Source organism: Coloeus monedula, assembly GCF_965178545.1.
Source record: "Coloeus monedula genome assembly, chromosome: 6".
Taxonomy (NCBI): Eukaryota; Metazoa; Chordata; class Aves; order Passeriformes; family Corvidae; genus Coloeus; species Coloeus monedula.
Genome location: NC_138786.1, coordinates 53,023,198 through 53,046,259, shown reverse-complemented (window position 1 = coordinate 53,046,259; position 23,062 = coordinate 53,023,198). Strand labels below are relative to the sequence as shown.

The 23,062-nt window shown below is 44.3% G+C and overlaps 1 protein-coding gene across 1 annotated transcript; it reads left to right on the top strand.

Annotated features, from left to right (window-relative positions):
• Positions 1-1,094: 1,094 nt before the first annotated feature.
• Positions 1,095-18,225, top strand: DEGS2 (delta 4-desaturase, sphingolipid 2; the record flags this gene model as incomplete). Its single annotated transcript, XM_082283185.1, has 3 exons — positions 1,095-1,176; positions 10,111-10,853; positions 18,082-18,225. The coding sequence occupies 3 exons, from the start codon at positions 1,095-1,097 to the stop codon at positions 18,223-18,225; spliced, it is 969 nt and encodes a 322-aa protein (XP_082139311.1).
• Between the last annotated feature and the right edge of the window lie 4,837 nt (positions 18,226-23,062).

Here is a 23,062-nt window from a genome sequence, read left to right as displayed (position 1 = left end):
TTGTCTCTTTTAACTTCCAGCTCTAATAGGCATTTTTAAGGGTAGGAGGGAATGGAGGGTGCTAGAGACATTCAAGCTGAAACAGAGTTAAACAAAATTGGAGCTGATCCACACGTGATGTTGTTGTTGGAAAGACTAATGATAGGGATAGGGATAATGAGTGAAGATGGACAGGAGGTCAGGTATGGACTTGCAAAAGAACATAGTGGGAACAAGGGCAGCACTTTAATTTTGGGTTGTGTGTGTAGAAACATCACTGTGTAACATGTAACTCTGTGAATCAGAGAGGCTAGAGAGGTACAAGGTTACCTCAGTTTTAAGGTTAGCAAGTCCTTTGCCTGGTTTTGTTACCAAGGTAGCAGTGTGATTTCCTGCTACTCCAGCGGCGACCGTACCTGGGAAATGGGCTGCAGACTACCAGGAGTGAAGTGTGACGCAGCCGAGGGCTGGATTCTACCGGGACGGCTCACGAAGATTGTCAGAGCGCCAAGGAAATGTGTGTCACCCGCTGGTCACCTTTGCACTGTTCTAGGTCTTCCACCCCTGGGAGGAGCTCGCACAACTGGGGCTTGCCCTAATCCACGGTTCTGCTTAGGGCTCCGTCTCTGGATTTACGGCGTTTGGACTACATTTGCTTTCCAAAAGCTGTGTCTGGAAGTGCCCGGGGACCTGCAGCGCCGGAGTTCCCCTCGTGCTCTGGAGCCGTCCCAGGCAGCGATGATATAGTGGCTCTGCCGAGCCCCGGTGCCGGCACGATGGCGATCCTGCTGCCCTGCAAACACGCGCACCCCACACACCTCTCTTGGCTGTCTTCGAGGTCCCTGCAGCACGGCGAGCCTCGGCCGGCCGTCCCTTGTCCCCAGACTCAGCCCCGAGGCACCGTCCGCCCGCCGGACTCCCCTCGATACCCGGGAGGGGCTCTGCAGCTCTCCCGGCTCCTGCACACCCGCGCGAAGCCGCGGAGCTGTCCCGGTGCCCGCCTGCGGCGGCCGCGGGGCGGGGGCGGGCGGAGGAGCCGCCCCTCCGCGGGCGCGGAGCTATAAGGGCAGGGCAGGGCAGGGCAGCGCAGCGCGGCGCGGGGCGCAGCGGGAGCCATGGGGAATCGTGTTACCCGCGAGGACTTCGAGTGGGTCTACACGGAGCAGCCCCACACGCAGCGCAGGAAGGAGATCTTGGGTACGGCGGGGGGCTCGGGGGTGGCCGCTCGGGCAGCCGGGCCGGGCTGGGCTGCGCTGCGCTCCTGGACGGGAAGGGACGGACGGGGTGGGGGGCTCCGCGCCGGGACCGCCCGTGTCGGTGCGGCTCAGGGTGGTGTCCAGGCTGCGGACCGCAGCCCGGTGGGCTGTGGGGGGTTTCCCCCGAGGAATGTAGCGCTCTCAACTCTGTGCCTTCTGGAGGCAGCGGCGGAGATGCCGGCGGCCGAGCCGAGCCCGGCTGCGCCGAGCCAGGTCAGTGGGCGGCAGCGGCGGAGGGGCGACAAGGGCTGTGGCCAGCGCTCGCCTGCCCGCAGCGCCGCTGCCGTCCGGGGGTCCTGGCGGGCGCGGCTCTGCCAGGTGTGCCCGGGGCGCGGGCTGGGAGCCCTCCTGCGGGCACGTGTTCCCGGTGCCTTGGTTGTGCATGAAAGTAAACGGGGATGCGGGTGAGGCGTGCGAGAGAACAATAGCAAGTGCCCGCTGCTTGTCGGGGACAAGGTACACTCCTGTATTTTCGTGTTGTACACGCAGCGCTGAACTGCGCACAGGAGTGTGGTGGGTCGGGAGGTTTATTTTTGTGGGGTTTGGGCTATTCTGAACATCGTTTCTGAGAAGATCTGACAATTCAGAATCGTCACAGAATATTGTCGTGTGTCTCCTGAAAATACGTTTTCAACTTTTTTTTATTAATAAAAAAGATTTTGATTTTTTTTCTCCTCTTTTCATTTGGGTGAGTTGGTTGTTTTCTTCCCTCTAACGAGGTGAATAAAGTTTTTAAAGAACTTTTATAAAAAGGCAGTGGAGTTTCTGGCTGAGTTGCTGCACGAGGTATATGCTAATTGGGTGCAGGTTTTTAACTCCCCCACAATCTTACAGATTAATCCATTATTAATCTAAATTACAAAAACATTTCCGGTATAGTTGCAGTCGTGGAATATCCACGTCCAGGTTTGAATTGCATCCAGGAAAATAATAATTATTGTACTGTGTAATCATGATAGACAAATGATGTCAGTATAGAAAATGACACTTCTTGGTGTCGTGCTCCTCATCCCTTCAGTCAAGGGGACTACATTTTGGTGAGCTAAGGATAGGAGTGTCTATGGTGGGTCTCTGCCCTTGCTGCTCTCTTGCCTTTTTGGTTGTGCTATAGAATGGGGACTGCAAATCATGGTGAAGCTGTAAGGAGGTACTTGGACTCCCTTGTTGCAGCAAACTCCTTTTATGACTTTTCAGCTACACACTTGCAGAGATTTTGCCCACCCTCTCTTGGGGTTAAGAACAAGCAATTGGAATCAAGGGCCATCTTCTTTTCAGCTTCCCCTGCTCCAGCTGTGGGAGTAGAAGGAAGGGCAGAGAGAAATACAACATGGGAAGAAAGACATGAATGATCTGTGTCTGATGAGGCAGAATGGGTTATAAAACTAGTGTCATAAATACCAAAATGTTACCAAAAGTTACTGAAACTATCATAATATCCCACATAATATTTGTATAATGATCCTCACTCTATTATTCAAAGCCTAAGGTCACATAGTACCCAGAGTATATACTTATCAAAGTGCTTACTGTTTATTAAGCTGGAGTAGACAGTAAGAATCTTACATACATATGAACAAAAATCTATAAAAATCCATGTATTTTACATTTTTGTATGCAGCAATGCCTTGGGGACAACATTCCATGCTGGTAAAGGAAGTATTTCCTTCCCAATAGGTTAATGATTTAGTTGCTAAGCACTGAAACTTGATTGTTCTGTGTTTAGGCTGCAGCTTTTAAAAATGTTGGTCTCTCTCAGGCATGGCTACTTGGATTTAAATGCAAATGGAAATTATCTATTAGGAGAAAAAAATGGGCAAACTGACAAACACATAAGGCAGTTTCTTTCTACAAAAGTGGTGTTTCCTTGGGCTGTTGCCCCAATATGTTCCTATAGAGCATCTGAGAGGTAGAAAAGGTTCATCACAAAGTTGTTTATCTTGGCTTAAGAATTTGTAGCCCAGGTGTCTGTAAGACTTTTGTAGTCAGTGACTGCATCTGAATGACAACTCTGTGAGTCTAGTCTCCCTACCATGGGCAGGGACATCTTTTGCTAGCTCAGGTTGCTCAGAGCTCCATCCAACCCGTCCTTGAACTCTTCCAGGGATGGCCCATCCACAGCTTCTCTGGGCAACCGGTTCCAGTTGAGATGCAGAGCTGTGAGCTGTGTTTATCAACTGGGCTGGCTGGAAACTGGTTTTGTGGCAGGACACTGTTGCACTAGATGAGAGTTGTGATTCCTAATGGTTATAATTATACCAGCAAATAGATCAACATTTTGCACAAGGGAGAGGAGATACTTTCTCTCTTATCTCTTTGTAGTATCTAGGTATTAAAATGTAGCTTGTGCTTAGTACTGTTTGGGTGCAACTGCTTCTGAGTTCCAGTGGAGATCTCTTGCCAAGCTGGCACTTCGACCCTGATCACGTTATACATGTTCCTGAACACGTTATTCACGCTTTTCAGTTTATGAAATGGAATTGTTTCATTGCTATTCTCTCGCTGTCTTGTTTATGAAAAGCCTGTTACTGCCTTGTGTCAGGACTGGGATTTGTGTAATGCTGCAGTAAGCCCTGTTAGGGAAAGACCTGTTAAAACCTTCCTGATGGAAAAGTTTTTTCATCTGTATCTGCTTATCCTTTCTGTATAGTTACAAAAATGCTATTGGGGGAGATATAAAGGGGACATCTAGTGGAAATAGGATTTATTTTTCTGTCAGTAAGGATTTCTTGGACTGAAAGACTTGAAGAAACTATGGTTTTGCTCAGTGGAAGTGTTGACAGCTTTTCACTTTTGAGAGATGAAAAGATCATTGCTTAAATGCAGGTAACACCATAAGCATACAATGTATGGTCATTTCACCTGCAAACAATTTCCCAAATGCAAGCAATGAGCAATATGTTGTGACATGGGAAGAGTGAGATCATATTTGTGCCATGGGTTGGATCTAACTTTATAAAATTACTGCAGGTTGCTCAGAAAATGTCTTGCCTCACAGCATCCTTAGGGAAACACTTGTTTGCTGGTGAAGATGAGAGCTGAATCAGTGTTGCTCAGGATAGCCCAAGAGCATCTGAATATGATCTAACATCCAAGAATGCTTAATAGTTATGTAATTAGTTATTTGGCAAGTTATTTTGGAGTGGAGATGGTGCAAGTGTTTTATATGTGCTTTATCCTGTAGGAAGGCTGAGATGTTAGCCCATGGGGAGGGGTAGAACAAAATTAAAAGCCAAAATCCATTTTATGTTAGCATTTAGCTGATCCAAGTATCACTTCCAGCTCTGCTCTCTTATTTAGAGATTAATCTGCTATTTCTTCCAGCTGTCTCTTCTGTTGCCTTTTTAAACCTCACATTTATGAAAATTCTGATAAGTTGTACCTGCTGAAATATGCAATATATCATCTCCTTAGTTTAAATCAAGGCTCTCAAGTACATGTGCTTCTGGCAAAGAAACTATGTTTGCCCTTTATGTTGCAGCATGTGGTCACAGTGCTGCCACTGATGTGCACATCCTCTGATGAGCACACCCAGGAGCTGCTCTCCCAGTGCTCTTGCCAATTCCCGGTGGGCATCACCTTTGAAATAAATCACATGGGCAGAAAGTCACTGATTTAGGCATTTGGTCTTCTGTGGGAAATGTATTAAGTACGACTGAAGGCTTCAGTTTACCCCAAATCGCAGTTTTTTGTTTCAGAAGGAGCTAGAAGCCCTCTTTCTAGCATTCCTACCTCCCTTTACCCTGAACTAGCTAATAAACCAACATAAGCAAACAGGTTACAGCTGCTGACATAGTGACATCATCCACCTCTGTTGACACCGGCAGTGTGGCACCACTGCAGTACTTTCCCTCTGGTGGCCACTTCTGGGTGACCCACTGCCCTTCGACCAGCTACCACTAAGCAATTTAGAAGCTTGTGGGTGACAAATACAAGATTAAGACGCTTGTCCTTGCACAGTGGACATAAAAAACTTCAGTGTAATTAGTTAGGCCAAAAATGTTTTTTATTATTTTGCATGCTGGAGGGACTAGGAGACTGTGAAAAATCAGAAGGTGTTGTCATGCATGTTGTCTTCTGTGTGTCCTGACTCATACATTGTTTGAATTAATCACAGAATCACAAAATAATTTGAGTACCAGGTACATAACTACCTAGATCAGGTTGTTGAGAGCCTCAACAAACCTGTCCTTGAATGTTTCCAGGGATGGGGCATCTACAGCCTCTCTGGGCAACCTGTGATAGTGTTTCACCACTCTCATTAAAAAATTTCTTCCTTATGTCTAGATTAAATGTCTCCTCTTTTAGCTTGGAACTGTTACCCCTTGACCTATCACAATAAGCCCTACTAAACAGTCAGTCCCCATCGTTCCTATAAACCCCCATTAAACGTTGAAAGGCAATAAGGTCTTCCTAACACCTTTTCCTCTCTAGGCTGAACAGCCTCCATTCTCAGCTCTCTCAGCCTTTCCTCATTGGAGAGGTGCTCCAGCCCTCTGACAATTTTCATGGCCTTCTTCTGGACCTTCTCCAGCTGGTCCACATCTTTCACTGAGTACTTGGGTGTGCTGTGCTTTTATAAGCATGTTTGTGACCTGAGCTGCTACAAGGCAAAATACTATACTGTCAGTAAACTGTCTTCTTTTGTTTTGTTTATTTATTTGTCACAAATACCAGCTCCAGCATAGGACATGGAGTAGTAAATTGTACATCCTGTGCCTGGTGTCTCTTTTATTTGTTTTGGCAAGGACTCGTAGTCAATAGAATGTAGTCCAGGACAGCAGTATCACAGACTTTTTTTCCTCCTTCCGTTTAACAAAGCTTCTAAGTGACTTATGCTCAGGAGTAAGTCCACTTTGACTATATCAGTACGCTGCACTTGGTGTGAAAAGAAAGGAAAATTAAGAAATTAAATTTCTTCTCTTTTTACTACTAGTTTCTTTTCTTTTAACTACTAGTTTCTCAGAGATGTGGGCATGGCTGCTGCTCCTTTAAACCTCCATCACCATTATCTCTGTGGACAGCTCCTGCTCTTGTTCACTTCCAAATTCCATTTGTGCCAAGATGTGCAGGTGTGAAGTATGTGATATCACATCAATGAGAAATTGTGTTTGGTGCCACCACTGGGACTTGCCTGTCAGGGAGAGTGTCAGTAGGACAGAGGATGAGTGAGAGTTCAGAACAAGGTATTTGCTGTTGCCTGAGGAGGAGGAACAGCAGGACCTGGCAACCAAAGGCCTGTCCAGGAGCATTTGCTCCAGGCCTAACAGAGGATCACTGTAGGGCTATGGTGAGTGCTCTTGGATCTCCAGAGAGAAGCACCAACGGAAAAAAATACGGTCAGACTGATTTGTCAGTTTAAGCACTTGTGGCGAGTGAGACCTGCCTCTAGAAAGATGCTTGGAACAGTGGAGTGATCTCTGAAAAATTAATTCAGTCGATGGGTTGTTTCAGAATTGTGAACCCTTCTGAAAATATATTTGCAGCATTTGTTCTCTCTTGACTTGTGCAAGTGGGGAATGCTGTCTTTCATCATTGTGGAGCAGAGACTGACTGGGCAGAGTTAGTAACTACATTTACCTACTGTACTAAAGTGCCTGTGCTGCTTTGGCAGTGTGCTGACCTTAGAGGCAGAGAAGTCATCCTTGTGCCCTGCTGTACATCTACACCAGTGTCCCCACCCTTCAATGGCAGTACAGTGGCTCATTCTGGACAGATGGAAGCAGCACACATGGATAAGCTGCCTGCTGGCCTCAGCTAACAGACTCCCTCAATGAGCTGGAGGCTGGAAGATGTGCTGTGTAGACATCAGGGTAGCTGGGTCTCTCCTGTTCTCATTGGACTATAAAGGGCAAAACCTGGTCCCATGCAGTTATATCACTTGGTGGGTGTTGTGTCCTGTTCTGTGTTGTGTGTCCATGCCCTCATCCACCCCACTCCCTTCCCACCTTATACAGAAGGGATAAATGACGGGGTTGGGTTTTTTCTCCTCTTTCTGTGCCCTCTCTCTGTGCCTCTGATTCTCTGTTGCCTTTTTTTCACACAGGTGGGTGATGCCTGCTTTGCGTAGCACCTACAGACACTTGTCACAGCAGCCTTACAGGGATGTCCAGGCTTTTCAGCAGCAAGTGAGGCTCTTGCCTTACTAGCATTCTTTCAGCTAACTGCAAGGCATGAACATGGGGGAAAAATGAGATAATTTGTGTTATCACAAATTTGTCAGCACATTATACATAAATTGCAGTCATCAGGATCACTTAATCTGCTTTTCATGTGTCTCACTGAAGAGTGCTTGGCCTCAAGTTTGGAAAGGGTCAGCATTCAACATTCTGCATTTGAAGTGTTCCTGAACCAACATGTCTTTGGCAGGCTACTCCACCAGTAGCTTTTAGCCTCCAGTGAGCTGACCAGCACCACCCTGCTGCCCAAGCCATGGTTTCTTCATGAGGAGAAACCTGAAATTTTTCCATGCCATGGAAACAGGGTGGCTTTATCAACATTAATGATAAACAGCCACAGTATTGTGGTTTGAGTAGTATGCAAAAATTTACTGTTGGAGAGGAGTTAATCATGTGTTGAATTTAATATTAAACCCTGGCAAGTTACTTAGTAGCTGTCACCTGCAATAAGTGCGACCTACCTGCATTGCTGCCATTTGGCAGCGACTGCTCTGCTCCTTTTAAATGGAATCTGCAGTCCTTGTTGGCTGCCACAGAAAGAAATAGGTCAAAAACTTCCATTATTCTCAAATGACTGTATAAAGCATCTCTAAGCAATTTTCCCATCCCATTAAAATTTCTTTTTTGTTTTGTTTTGGGGGTCAATGTGGCCTCAATTTGACCAGGCCGAGGAACAGATTTGGTTGTTTTACATTTCATCTCTTCTGATGATTGCAGTAACTTATCTCTACCAGCTGCATGATGTGATAACCTTTGAGGTGCCTTGATTTATTAAAGAGTTTTCTGGCTTTTGGACAGATACCCCTAAGAAAGACATTAAGCTACATAAAACTGCATGTCTGTAACAGTTGTTCTGACCAGGTCATTGTATCATTATACTTTAGAGTGAACTTTGCATAAGCAGCACTTCGTGTAAAATTTTGGTACCTGTTCAGGTATGCTACTTCTGGCATGTTAACTTTTCTGGTGTGAAAAATAAAATTTCAAGAATAGTGAAAACAGCAACAAAAACAAAGCAGCAAAACAAAAAAACCCCTGGACTTTCTGGAGATTTTTATTAAAAAATTGTCTGACTTTAGAAAGATACGAACTTTTACTACAGCTTTCCTACCACTTAGAAAATATTTTTCTTTCCTGAACACTCCTCATGGTGACCTTGGCCTCCTTGTCCTGACAAGATTTGAGAATATCTTTTGTCCTCACCTTCCACAGCACTTGTACAATCTTTGTAATCTCTAATTTCTGTCAAACTGGGCTGAAGTTGGCCAAGAGGCTCAAAGGTTGTCAGAATGGCTGCAGAGCATTTCCACATCAACCTGCTTCCTTAAGTAGCACTTCATCTCTTTGAACTTCTGCAAACTTCTCATGGTTCACTTCTACAAAAACCTTCTCTGTGTCCAGCACTCAGTATCTGCCACTGCTTTCAAGGTCACATAAATTACATGTATTGTCTCCAGCATTTGTTTATAGTATACACAGCTGCATAGATGCAGATCATTGTAATCTGATTTTATTGTATTGGTATTATACTGTGACAGTCAGATGATGTTTACTTTTCTATTCATAAAATGGGCCCATGAAACTCACAGGGACACACTGTGTAACCTCGGGGTTCAGAATGAGTGACTTCTCTATGCACTTATCTGTGTAAGCTGCAATTACTGAGAAATGCAAAGTATGAGTTAGAGGAGGGAGGTCAGTTGTGGGTAAAAGCCATAAGGCAGCAGAAGGAATCATGTGCAAGTTAATACTGGAAGTGAGAAGTGTAGATCCACAAAGAGGAGATGTGAATCAATGAACAGCACCTAGAGGGTAAGCTGTACTCTGTATTTTATTTTCTTTCTTAAGGACAGATGAATGGCAGGTGGAACTGAAGATCAGTAAGCTGGTCCTGGCCTGACACAAGTCAGATCTGGCAAGCCTAGCCTGCATCACTCTGACACTGTACTGCAGTATTTGTGAGGCCTCATGAAGCTGTTGTGTGATTATCTGTCTGGCTTTTATGCCTACTTTTGGTATACGACATGGAAACAGAGAAAAATTTTCCATGCTTTACAAAATCCTGATAATATTACTGACTTAATTGTGATGTTACTGTGTGTGAAGAATTGTATGTTTTGTGAGCACTGGTAAACACTCAAATAATTAGGAATTTTTTTTAAATGCTGTGTTTGTCATCTAACCACAGAGCAAAACCAGGTGAGCCTGTTGCTCAGCTCTCTTTCCTCTGCTTGTGTGTTTGAAACAACAGTGTGAAAAGGACTACAGAGAAGGCAGTTGTATCCCTTTTGTGCAAAGTAACATCTGATCTGAGCAAAATACAAAAGGACATTAAAAACATGGAGAAGGTGTTTCTTAGAGCTTAAGTCCTGTGGGGTTTGGCATATTACTACTCATCACTGTGAAGCAATGCTCATTGTGGGGAAGGGACATGATGCCACAGAGTGACCATCAGGGTATTTTTTTTTTATATGTCTATATATATATACATATAAATATGTATATATCAATATCAATCACAATTGGATATGATGCTGGAACTAGTAAAACTTTCACCATAGTAGCAACCCTATTTTGGAATTAGCATTTTATAAAACCAGGGCCTCAAACATAGTGTGATAAAAACCACGGAGTCACAGTGTGATTGTGTTTACCTAACTATGATCTAACCAAATTTTTCTCTGCATTTTTTCCTTTAGCAAAGTATCCAGAAATCAAGACTCTGATGGGCCCAGATCCACATTTAAAGTGGATTGTATCTGGAATGGTTTTCACGCAGCTGCTGGCATGCTACCTGGTGAAAGACTTATCTTGGAAATGGATTTTCTTCTGGGCTTATGCTTTTGGGGGTTGCATCAACCATTCCCTGACCCTCGCCATCCATGATATTTCACACAATGTGGCCTTTGGCAACAAGCAGGCCAAGTGGAACCGATGGTTCGCAGTCTTTGCCAACTTGCCCATTGGCATCCCCTACTCTGCCTCCTTCAAGAAATACCATATTGACCATCACCGGTATCTGGGAGGGGACAGTTTGGACGTGGACATTCCCACAGACTTTGAGGGCTGGTTTTTCTGCACGCCGCTTCGGAAACTGCTTTGGCTGTTCCTCCAGCCTCTGTTCTACAGTCTGAGACCACTGTATGTGAACCCCAAAGCAATTACACGGATGGAAATTCTCAATGCTCTCGTCCAGTTTTCTGTAGACCTCATCATTTACTACCTGTGGGGGCTCAAACCAGTTATTTACTTAATAGCAGGTACAATTCTTTGCTTGGGTGTTCATCCCATTTCTGGGCACTTCATAGCAGAACACTACATGTTCCTAAAAGGGTATGAGACATACTCTTACTACGGACCTCTGAACTGGCTCACCTTCAATGTAGGCTACCACATGGAGCATCATGACTTCCCCAGCATTCCTGGATGCAGATTGCCCATGGTAAGGATAGCATGAGTGAGTTGGATTTTTATGAAAGCTGCTAAACTGTCTCAAAGAAAACACTCCAAATCATAGCAATTGATGAATTTAAGAAAAAAAGGGGAAAATAAAGAAAACAGCTTTTTTGATTTGTTTCTAATTAATTTTAAGCCAGAGGTTGAGAGAAATGTCTGTCAAACTGCTGTAATATTTAGTTTATTTGATGCAAAGTAGAACATCTGAGCTTCAGAGGGCTTGAGGAATACCTTTTGCATGATAAAATCCTCCAAAAAGGCTTTAAATGTCTTGATTTACATCTCTCAGCCACCAAGTTTCAACTCTTTGAAAGTTTAAAGGCCCATCTAAAGGGAGGCAGGTGGCAATTGCTACTGGAAATTTGTCTAATGATCAATCTGCTAACTATATTGCTTGATTAACATCAAAGAAAATTCTTCTGTTTTTGAGATAAGTTTTAGGGCATGTTCCAGCCTGACACAGATAGCACTAGAAAATAAAGCCGCACTCTCTGTGACTCCTTTTAGCTCTGCTGCCCCACCCACAGAAACTGAGGAGGCCTGGTCTGTCATTGGGAAAGTGCTGTGGCTTTCCTCCTTTGAAAGGCAAACCCATTTTTGTTTATGTTTTATCAGTTGTGGGAATCAAATTTGCAAAGCCCAGGTGTCTAGGAATGGTTTTCAATCTCCCTCCAGGTATGTGGCTGCTCTTGTGTGTTTTAATACCTGGGTTCCTCAGCAGGTGCTCACAGTGTTAGAGGTACGTGAGTTTGAAGGATTACTCCTACGTACAAGTTCTCTGACGTAACAGGAAGGAAACCTCTTTCTCTGGCCTGATGCAAAGTTGGGAACTGCTACTGCAATATATATCCTTTGAGGTGGAGGTAGACCTGAGGAACCTGAGGTTCAGGAGCTGTGACCTCCCCATTACTGATACCACGTGCAGCTTCTATGATGGCATACCCAGGCAAACCCTGCTGTATGGGTTCATGTTCTCCATCACAGAAACACTCTCTGAGAGGAGATTCAAATCAACTGGAGATTTTCTTGTGTAGAAGAGTATGGGAAGCCTCTATATAGCCTGAAATTGTGTTTCATTCACCTTCTTCGCTGCTGGAGGTCTGTCCTGGAGACACTGCCTGTTCCTGGCAAGGCCCAGAGGAGCTGGTACAGCAGCTTACATTCAGATACGAGGTTCCCCTGTGAGGCACTCCCATCACTGATACACCTGATAGCTCAGAGGGGAAGTGCATGTGCTTAGCTTTAGTTTCAAATGTTCAAACTTGTTAGATGGGCTTAGATACTTAGATTACCGAAATGTAAATAGAAGAGAAGGAGGTTAGCTCTGTATTCTGCACAAGGGAGGTGAGTGACTAATTGAACTTGCTGGGACTGTTGCTCCAGCCCTGATTGAGACCTGAAAAGCTCTTCTCCACCCACACCACAAATAGTTCAGCCTAATTCCTTGAGGCAGCACAGCAGCTGGAAGTGTCTGCCCTCCTGTGTAAAGAGGATGGAGTTATTAGCTGAATTTCATGAGCTTGTGTTTGCGTGTGTTTTGCTCTTTGGTAACTGTGACTCGCCCTGCTGGTGGAGGAGAGAGCAGACTTGTCAATCACTGTTGCCTGACAGAATTATATAGAAGACGTGGAGTCTAATGAGTGATCAATTACAAGTAAAAATTCCATTAAAAAGTGAAAATTCTTTGGCAAAACAGTTACTGTAGAAAATGCTTTGACCATAAAAACAAGTTGGTTACTCTTTTCTGCAAAATGAGAAAAAAAAATCTCTGCCTCTCTGGTGGAAAGAAATAAACAGATCCTCTCTGATTAGCTTTAAATCTTGAACTTCATAGCAGGTAGGAAACCTCACCTTGCTCTACTTTCCTTAACCTTCTGGCAAATTCTTCACTCAGCAAAGATCTGTTTTTTTTCAGATTTAGTCTCTTAGACACTTGAACTTCTAATAGTTGCATTGTGTAATGTGGATGACCTCTCAGTGAGACTATTTTTATTTTTAATTACTGTCAAGTAGAAAGTGGAATAAAGATTTCTATTTTTAAAAATCTATCCTGCATGATTGAGAGCAAGGGAGAAATAGGATTTGAGAATAACTGGATCTTAGTCTTGGAAAGCAACTGGCTTTTCAGCTTGCTTATCAGGAAAGTAAATTCAGCTTTGTCCTTTGTTACAGGTGTGTCATTCAGAATGTTCTGAGTAATGTGTTTGCCACTGGAAAGACCTTTACCCTAGGACTGTGACAGATGTGAAAGAGGAAGAATTAGGCTCTGCTCATAAGCTTATGGATATTAAAGATGAGTGACATGGGTGTGCAGTAAGAACTTGTCCCACTAGTATAATGAGAGATTACACAAGAGACCATGAAATTTAACACTGCAATGAAGGACCTGCTCTAAAAAAACACCTGTAGACTTAAGACTAGATTAGTCTTTCAATGAAGTCTTATAACTTTAAAATATTGCATTGTTTACCAAATGAGTAAAGAGATCCATTCTTCATTGTCTGTAGGATTGAGTATACTTATGGAGAGAGGAGACTGGAGAAGAAGGAGGAAGCTGCAATAAAAGTGGCAGTGTTACCAGAGGCAAGCTAGTTACTCATTAAGCTTGTGGGAAAAGGAAAAGACATGGTATGAAACCAGATTTATTAGACAGACAAGACTGGAAAACATGGTAGATGTGCTGGTTTTGAGTTGCAAATTTCTTTAACCCTATGATGGCCAGGAGGGCTAGCTTGAGAGTTCTTCACCCTGTGGTCGAGATGTAGGACTATAGAGGGAACTTCTGTAATTAGCCTTTGAGCATTCTAAATGTAATTTTGCAGCTTTGTGTCATAAGGTTCTCTAGTTTCTGTATAGCCCCAGGACAAAGAGCGTGTAACAGCCATGCTGACAGACTAGGCTGCATTTGACTTTTGTGCCTATCAGGTATGATGGACTAGGATTAGGGTCTTATCACTGTGTTCTACAAGCACAGAGCCAGAACAAAAGTTTCAGTCCAACAGGTATGATTTCTTACCCTGCCAACTTGATCTGCTTGAAGAAAAGCCTCAATATATCAGGTGCAAAGTGCCTAGTAATTGTCCTGCAGACTTTGCATTCTCTTGTTATCCTTCTCTGATAACAGAATCACAGAATGGGTGAGGTTCAAAGGGACTGCAATGGGGTCATCTGATTCAGCCTCCCTGCTCAAACAGAGGCGCCCCAGAGCACATGGCACAAGATTGTGTCCAGAAGGTTCTTGAATATCCCCATCTGACTCCGCATCACCTCTGGACAATCTGTTCCAGTGCTCGGTCACTGCACAGTAAAGAAGTTCTTCCTCATGTTCAGGTGGAACTTCCTGTGCATCAGTTTCTGCCAGTTGCCTCTTGTCCTATTGCTCGGCACCACTGAGAAGAGCCTGGATCCATTCTCTTGACACCGACCCTCCAGATACTTATCGATACTGATGAGGTTCCCTCTCTGTTGTCTTTTCTTGAGGCTGAACAGGCCCAGCTATCTCAGCTTTTTCTCATAACAGAGATGGTCCAGTCCCTTGATCAACTTTGTCACCTTTTACTGGACTTGCTCCAGGAGCTCCATGTCCCTCTTGTACTGAAGAGCCAGAACTGGACACTGCATTTCAGATGTGCCTCACCAGGGCTGAGTAGAGGGGCAGGATCACCTCCCTCGACCTGCTTCCAATGCTCTCCGTAGTGCACCCCAGGATTCCATTGTCCTTCTTGGTCCCCAGGACACTGCAGGCTCATGGACAGCTTGTTGTCCACCAGGACCCCCAGATCGTGCTCCTCAGAGCTGCTTTCCAGCAGGTTCCCCCCAGCCTGTGCTGGTGCCTGGTGTTATTCCTCCCCAGATGCAGGACCCTGCACTTGCTCTTCTTGAATTTCAGACAGTTCTTTTGCAATTTCCGTTTACAAACTAGCAATGAGTTAAGACTTACAGTTGAGATTTGTAAGGAAGAAGGTGGGGAGGAGTTGAAGAAAATGGACCACCTACAATGCAATAAATGAAGAGCTTGAGGAGCAGGATTTTGAAATACTTAATCACAGTGCCATCCTCTTTAAGGCAATCTATGATCTGGCCACAAAACTTGCTACCTGGAAACTGCTGCCTACAGGTTTTGTACTGTAATCAGAATGTAACACAGAGGATGACTCTTCCAGCCTCAACCATACTTCACAGATATCACAGAATCATTAAAGTTGGAAAAGACCTGCAAGATCATTGAGTCGAAACTTTGATCTAATACCACCATATCAGCTAAACCATAGGATGAAGTGCCATGTTGAGTCATTTCTTGAACACTTCCAGGGGTGGTGACTCCACCACTTCCTTGAGCAACTGTTCTAGTGTTTGACAAGTATCAGTGAAGAAATTCTTTCTGCTGTCCAACCTGAACCTCGCTGGTGCAGCTTGAGGCCTTTTATCTCTTGTCCTGCTGCTTGTTGCCTCGCAGAAGAGGCCGATCCCTACCAGGCTACACCCTCCTTTCAAAGATTTGTAGAGTGTGATAAGGTCTCCCCTGAGCCTCCTTTTCTGCAGGCTAAACAACCCCAGCTCCCTCAGCCACTCCTCATATGATGTTGCATTTAAAAGGGAACCTGCATTAAACTCCAATTACTTTCTGCCCTCCCACTATCCAGATTTTCTGTTCGATAAGGTGATAATTCTGTTTTATGTATGGAGATGCTGAAAGAAATAACCAAAAATGAGATGTTTTTGCTGGGAAACTTTTGTGTAGATCCAGTGTAAAAGAGAAACCTCTTTTAAAATTCTTTTCTGCCTTGTGATAGCAAGATGGGAACATGTATCTTAACAAATTTCCTTCTTTTCCATAAGAAAATCCTTCAGAAGCCCCACCTCTAACTGCATTCATTAAATTTTCTCTTTTCTCCGTTCCTTATTGCAGTTCCACCTTCCCCTCTCCATTGTTTCTGTACATCCCACATGGTTGTCCTGCCCAGAGCAGAGGGACCTTGCCAGCGATGCAAGTGGTGCCTGCCTTCCTGCACAAGATGCTGCTCGTGTTTGCTGAAGCTATTGGGCTGAATATAGGCAGGCTGTTTATTGGCCTCTTCTCTGAGCCATTTTTAACTACTTTGTCAATACTGCTTTTCAGTCAGCCTTTGGAGCCAGAGGACACAGCCTGAGGCATTGTTCCTAGGAGCTGAATGGGTTTCTCTGAATCTCCGTCCTTCCACTTCCATGTGCAAGGGGCAATACAGGAAAACTTCCTGAAGCTCTTGTAGTGGTCAGAATCTAACATGGTCAAGAGCCCTGCAGAATAGTGTAACTACCTAAGAAAACATGATTTGGTGCAGAGGGCAAGAAATACATGGGGCTCTGGAGAAGAGAGAATGGTAGACTTGCCATATGAACTTGAGTATCGTAGATGAGGGCTGAATTGCAGTTGAAAGGCAGAATTCAGGCAGAACGTCTAAAATGGAGTTAGGAGGGAAGGTCTAACCAACTGTGTGCTAGGGAATGACCATGTCAGAGCTGGAGTGGAACTTTTGGAGCCGGATATCTGAGCCCCCCTTTGTGTTTGCATCAGGCTTCATGAGTAGCCTTCATTCAAGGGAGTTTACTGTAGAAATAGTCCTCCCTCTCATCCTCTGGCTATTTCAATTACCCAGCTGGTAAAAGGGAGGATATAAAATCCAGATTAAATTATTTTTGACCAGGGTTACAGAAGGAGCATGGGGAACTAAATCTGCATCTCCAGAGATCTTAGCTGGCACCTGGAAATCACTTTTCTTCCAGTTATTAACAAATACTTCTAAGGAGAAATCCTGATATTGTCTGAATCCCATTGAAAATTAACTACTTTGAAGTACAAATTAATGCTTTAAAGCAGGATAGAAGAAATAATTAGGAAGCTTGAAGTATTCTGTGAAAGACAGAATACAGTCAGACCTGAACTGAATCTCCCATCTCCAGCACAGCACTACCATGCCACAAACACAAGGTGTAGGGACAGAGGTACAGAGGTGAAAGATCTTAATAAGACCTGTACATTATCCAACTTACCTCATAGAGAAGCATCTGCCAGGAAGCTGAATTAATGAGGTAATTAGCAGGGAGCCATAGTATCTTATAATTTAACTTTCACTGGGATTCTTACCTTTTCACAGTCACAATGCTGTGTTAAGGTTCCACTGTTACACCTTGGGTGGTGATGATACCCTCTTCTCACATGATGATTTCTGTGTAACCCTTTCACCCTTCACTGGAACTCTGCACTGTGCTCAGCATAGCTGGCTGTAAAATTCTGCAGGGTTTTTAAAGGGAGAAGTCATGGTGTCCAGCAAGACAAACTGCTCTATTCTGGAGCTTTGTTTGTCTAGGAGGTGGAGCTGCAGTAAAACCATGCCCAAGCAGGTAGTGCAAGTGTGCTATAGTTAACAGATTCTGCTGCTTTATAAATGTGTTCAAAAAGCAGAGCATCTAGTTGGAGCAGAAATAACAGCTGATGACTTGGGAATCCTCACAGTCCCCTGAACCTGCCAGCTCTGGAACCTCTCTGTCCTCCGGTTCTGGCCTTACTCCCACTACAAGCCCCACCCCAATGATGCACAATGTTTCTCTGATGGCAACAGTCTTAAGACTTGGGGAATTATAGCAGGGATGAAATTTTATTAGACTTGTGACCTAATAATGATCTCGCAGTATTTTTAATATCAGACTGCAGAGAACAGACCACCCCTGCAATTTTCTTTGCCTGCTGGAGGAACATGTCTCTTGGATTTGTATCATGGTAGCAGAATGGAGAGAAAACAAAGTGTAGGCAAGGTTGTGTCTGGCATTTTCTCAGTTGTTAATTTTCTCTTACGCAGAACCCTCAACAGAAGAATATTACAAGTGGAAAACAGGGCTTTAAATACAGTGTGCTGGAGTCTTGGCAATTGATAAAGTGGATAAGACATCTCATTGTGGAGATGACACCACCTCTGAAATGAGACAAAATAGTTCTGAGTGAAGGCAGGATCCATCGTCTTTCAAATTATGACACTGTGAGGCAAAACTTACATCAGAAATCTGCTAAGAAGTATCTAAATGCATTTAAGTACATCTCATTTGGCTGAACTTCAGAAGCTCACAAGCAATAACAAGTAACTTCAGGTTATGGCTGTGCTATCAGATCTGAATGTCAAGGTTGAAACACACCTGACTCTGTGCAGCCAAACAGCTCATTCTCTCTCTTCTTCTTCCAGGTGAAGAAGATTGCAGCAGAATATTATGATAACCTCCCACATCACCAGTCCTGGATTCGAGTTCTGTGGGACTTTGTTTTTGATGACACTCTTGGTCCTTATTCAAGGGTTAAGAGACTGTGCAAGCTGGCAAAGGAAAGCTAACAGGGTAGGTCTGCCTGCTGCAGTGGTGTGTGTTTGTTCATTGCCACGACTTCAGTTTTCTGCAGAAATAGAAGGATCTTTGTGTGTGCTGAATTAAAGTTGGTGCATGCTGCTTACGCCAAGAGGATGAGTGTGAAAATGAAGCAATTTTAGACTACTGATACTTTTTAATAAAGGATATTTGTATATGTAACCCTCAGAAACTACATTAGAGTGAACTATGATTAAGTGAACCTTAGGTCTAGGCTTAGAATTAACTTCCTGGGACACAAGAGCCTAAGCCCAAGGTTTGGCTTCGTCCACAGGGGAGAATGTTTGCTGTGTGTTATGTGTGAGCATGCATGTGTGCAGTTCAGGACTGGTTTCTCTTGATGCCAGATTGGAAGTAGATGCTCTGTGTGCACAGGACTGTGGAAGCAGGGAGGACTGGCATGCAGAAGTAAATGATACTCTCTGGAGAACACAAGGGTGCTCTTAGCTCAATGTCTTGTCTAATCTCTCATTATCTTCCAATAATTGCTAATAGCAGAGATTTTATATATGCATATATGTTTATATTTTTGTACGTCTGTAACATTATTTTAGTAGCTGCGGTTGGATCTTTATTCCAGGGCTTTGTCTAAACCTTTTCTGAATGAACTTTCATTCTTAGGATCTAATACTGTCACTAACTGACAGATCTGAACTGTGGCAAGGAGAAATCCTTTCTTTAGTCTTCCACCTACTGCCCTGATCAGCAGCATGGATGTGCCTCTGGAGGAACTGGGTGGTCCTTTCTCATTCACCTTTTCAACAGTATTCATAACTTCATGTATCTCACCTTTTTCCCTACTGTAAGTCCTCTGGGAAAAGGAGAGGTTCTAGTTTTAATTTTTCCTTGCCAAGACTCTTAGCATCCCTAGTCACCTTTCTTGTGTCTCCTCTGTATTACACCCCTTTCTGTGCATGGGAGTTTGGAGTACGTGTGTGAAGACATGGAGATGTCTTCATCTCCATGGTGGTATTTGTTCCTAACTGCTTTCAGAATAATGGTAATTTTTGTCCTCTGTCATTCAAGGGGCACAACTTGACATTTGGGAAGCACAGGATACTCTAGCTATATAAAATTGCCACTGGTGGTGTTAAGGGGATGTACCTGGAACACAGAGATAGGGTTGTTTCTCTTGCTATATTTCTTACTTGGTGGTATCGACATTAACCTTCATCTCTCATCTCCCCCCACTGACTACTAAAATCTTCCTGCCTGTCCTCTCCAACTAGAAACTTCTGGCTATCCTCAATAATTCTGCATCATCAAAAATATTAATCAACATAACCTTTCTCCAAGCAGAACAATATCTTGGGAGTCAGGAATTCAGATGCCATCTAGTAAATTCCCTCTACCATGGAAAGCTGGCAAAATATTTCTGTCCTTACTAAGTGGTTAAAAGAGAGACATATATATATATATATATATGGGTTCTCTTGCCCTGTAACCCTCTAACAGTTTGGTTTTTTTTTTCTTCTGGAAATCCATGGCTGTAACAAAGAAACGGATTATTGTGCAGCCTCATTGGTCCCTCAGAGTATGTGATTAGACCTGGGAAGCCTGATTTCCTCACTAAATACAATTTTGTTCCTTCCTTCAGCAGCACTGGATCCAGTGAGCCAGTTCTGTCTGTTCACAAGGCAGCTGAGCTAACCTGCTGCAGTTTGGGTTCCTCCTTCATGTACCCTTTCTCCATTTTTCTCACCCATATGATTTTGGCAGTTGGGTAAATAAATACCCAGGTCTGTTCAGCAGAGCAAGATCCTTTGTAATACAGGGGCTGAACACCAGTTTATTCACAGATACTGTTTTGTGCTTTTGGATAAGAAGAGCAAGAATGGGGCTTCTTCCAGCACTTCAGCCTTCACTGGTTCCTCAGTGAAACATACTTAAGACATTATGTCCTAATTATTAAAGCTGCTTCTCTCCCAAAGGAGGAGGCACTGGTGTGGGAATTTTCATTACCTTCTTTGTATCAGTGCTAATGTCAGGGAATTTCAGTTTTTTATTGATTTACTTCATATTTGCTGTCACTCTGATCACATATTCAACTTCCCATGTCTTTAGCAGCTGTTCCTCAACTCTCTTGTCCAGCTTAATAAGTTAATATAAAAACACAATAAAGATTATGCTGTTTTCCTCAATTTGACTATTGTCCTTATCCTCTTTGATGAGTGACCTTATGCTGTAGTTCCCTTACTCAGCTGTTTCATGATCCAGTTATCCATGTCCTGTGGACTACTAACCTAGCCTGACACAGAGGCTCTGGTGTAAATGAGCCAACCAAAATTGTCAGCCACTTCTTCACCTGCCTCCCATCAGTATTTCCATCATGGTCCCAGCTTGCTTAGCCTGGGCAGCCCCACAGCCCTCCTGCTCAGCATTGTCCATCTCAGAAGGAATTTGAAGTGGCTGGAAGCCTGCAGTGCCTGCAGATGTGGAAAAAGAGTTCCAGTGTGTGGGGGTGCTGCTGGAGAAGGCTGTGATCCCACTCTCTCCATGAGCACTTTGCTACTACCAATAATGTTGGCAGAAGGGTTTTTTTCATTAACCACACGGCATATGGGTCTGGGTTAAAAGTATGCTAGGGCTATGTATAGTTTTATTCCCTTTGCTTAAGAATTGATCCAGATCTCCATTGTGCAGGCACACTAGGGCTGTGGCAAATAGCTGCATGATAGGAAGGAGTGGAGAGTAATGTCCCCTTAGATTTCTGCCATGTAAGATGCCTGTGGCCTGCCCTGTTGCAGTGGCTCAACAAGCCCAGTATGAAAGGACACCCTTTTCTACAGAGGCAGCTGGCAAACTGAGTTACTGTCTGGAAGGAGGAAATCCTCTGCTAGAGCCACTACTGGAAATAAGCCACCTTGCACATCCCTGTCACTGGAGCTGTGGGCTGGGAACCAGCACAGTGCAAGTGATGCCAGGACTGCTCCCTGCCCCTGTCAGCCAAGCTTCCCCTTCCACCCCACACACTTTGCTCCCACTGCTGTTAAGTGGCCCTGTGCAAACTTCAGCTTATGATGTCATAATTATATGAGGCCTGCAAAGGCAGATGAAGAAAGTAAGAAAATCCCATTTACAGCAGCTGGCTGAAGTTAACACAGCGGCACGCCATATCCAGGCTGTACAACATGATTTTTACTGACCTTAGGCAGAATGCCACATTCCGAGGCAAAATGTGAACCATGCCAAGCACCAGCTTCGAGAACCTTAATTAGGATTATGGGAGAGTTTCACAAAACAGATGTGATCTTCAGTGGCAGCAGTTTTGAAGAGTACTTGCCATCATCAGGTATGTCATTAAATGGGTTTATAATCAGGAAATGCATGAGCTACTGTAAGAGATATATGCAACAGAGCATTCTAATCTCTGCTGTTACTGATGCTTGTCCGGGTTCTTCATACTGGAATGGCTCCTTCTCGTGGTCCCAGGGTTGTTGCAATGTGGTGCACATCAGTGTCTGCCTGCTTTAGTTCCCATGTGGAAATCTTGCTGTTCAACCTCTCTCTTGCCTTCTGTTGGCATTAAACATCTAACAAACATCAGTCTCAGTCTGGATCTCACTGTTGCATTAAACTCTGATTTCTCCCATTTCTCCCATATTTAATCTACAGTATAACTAGACTGTAAAAAAGACTAATTTCTAAAAGGCATTTGGGTTGCTTTGAAGAGTGCTGAACACCCCAAAACACAACGGGTAACATTTTACAGCTGATGGCCAAACAGGACCCATCCTGCCTCCTCTCCTGGGTCTCCTGAACCAGGCTAGCTGTCCCTCCTGTCTGCTGCCTGCTCCACCAGCAAGAGGACAACTACAGGCCCTCCTGAGCTGCTGCACCAGGCTCTGCTCCCAAAACCAACTCTCGGCGCCTGGCTTTTAAAACAAAATCTTTTTGGAAGCCTGAAGAGACAAAGGGAGCTTGGAAAATACTTGACAGATTTCAATAGCTGAACTCCACGCCCTTGGCTTTTGCACGAGGTTACCAGAAGATGGTATCAAGATGACTCCCAGGCAAAACTTGCGCCAGACCAAGTCGAGCTGAAATTCCCAAGATTGGTCTGGTGCGAAGAGCGGCTGTAAAGGAAAAAATTGCATGACCTGGATGATATGACTGGCTATGCACTGTTAAGTGTTTGGTGTCCTGTACCAATAAAGCTCAAGACCTGCACACCATTAACAAATTACTCCCCTTAAGCCCCTAGTCAGCAGTGCTGTGCTTGGGATTTCAGTTTGCATCCACCTAATGCCTTTAGTAGCCTTGTTCTGCATAAACACCTCCCTTTTATTACTAGAAACCTGCAAGAGTGTAGTTGATGAGGCCTGTGGTTTTTTCAGTGATGGCAGGAGATACAGTGGGACTGTAGAGAATAGTGGTGGCCTGAGAAGAGCCTTAAGCCACTGTCCTTCACTCACTTTGGCAAAAAGTGGCTGAGGTTGTGGCAGCCTGACTGCAGGATGTGCTGCTCAGGAGTGACATGACAGGGCCGGTCAGGTGAGAGAATGTCTGCCTGTGAGAGAAGGCAGGGCTGCTGCCATTGCACCAGCCACAAGGCACTTAGGCTCTCTTCCTCTGCTCTGCAATGCAGGAGGCAGAGCTGCCACCCCACAGTGAGTCTCAGTCACCTTCCTCTTATCACCAAGTGACAAAGAAGTGCAGGAGCTCAAGGGACAAATGAAACAAAGAAAGGCAGGGCCATGTGGACAATAAACAGTTTATTACCAATATGAACACAGATACTGTGATGCACCGACGTACCATTTTTTAATATTGTGATAACTCTGAGACAAAGAACTTGTTGGCTGA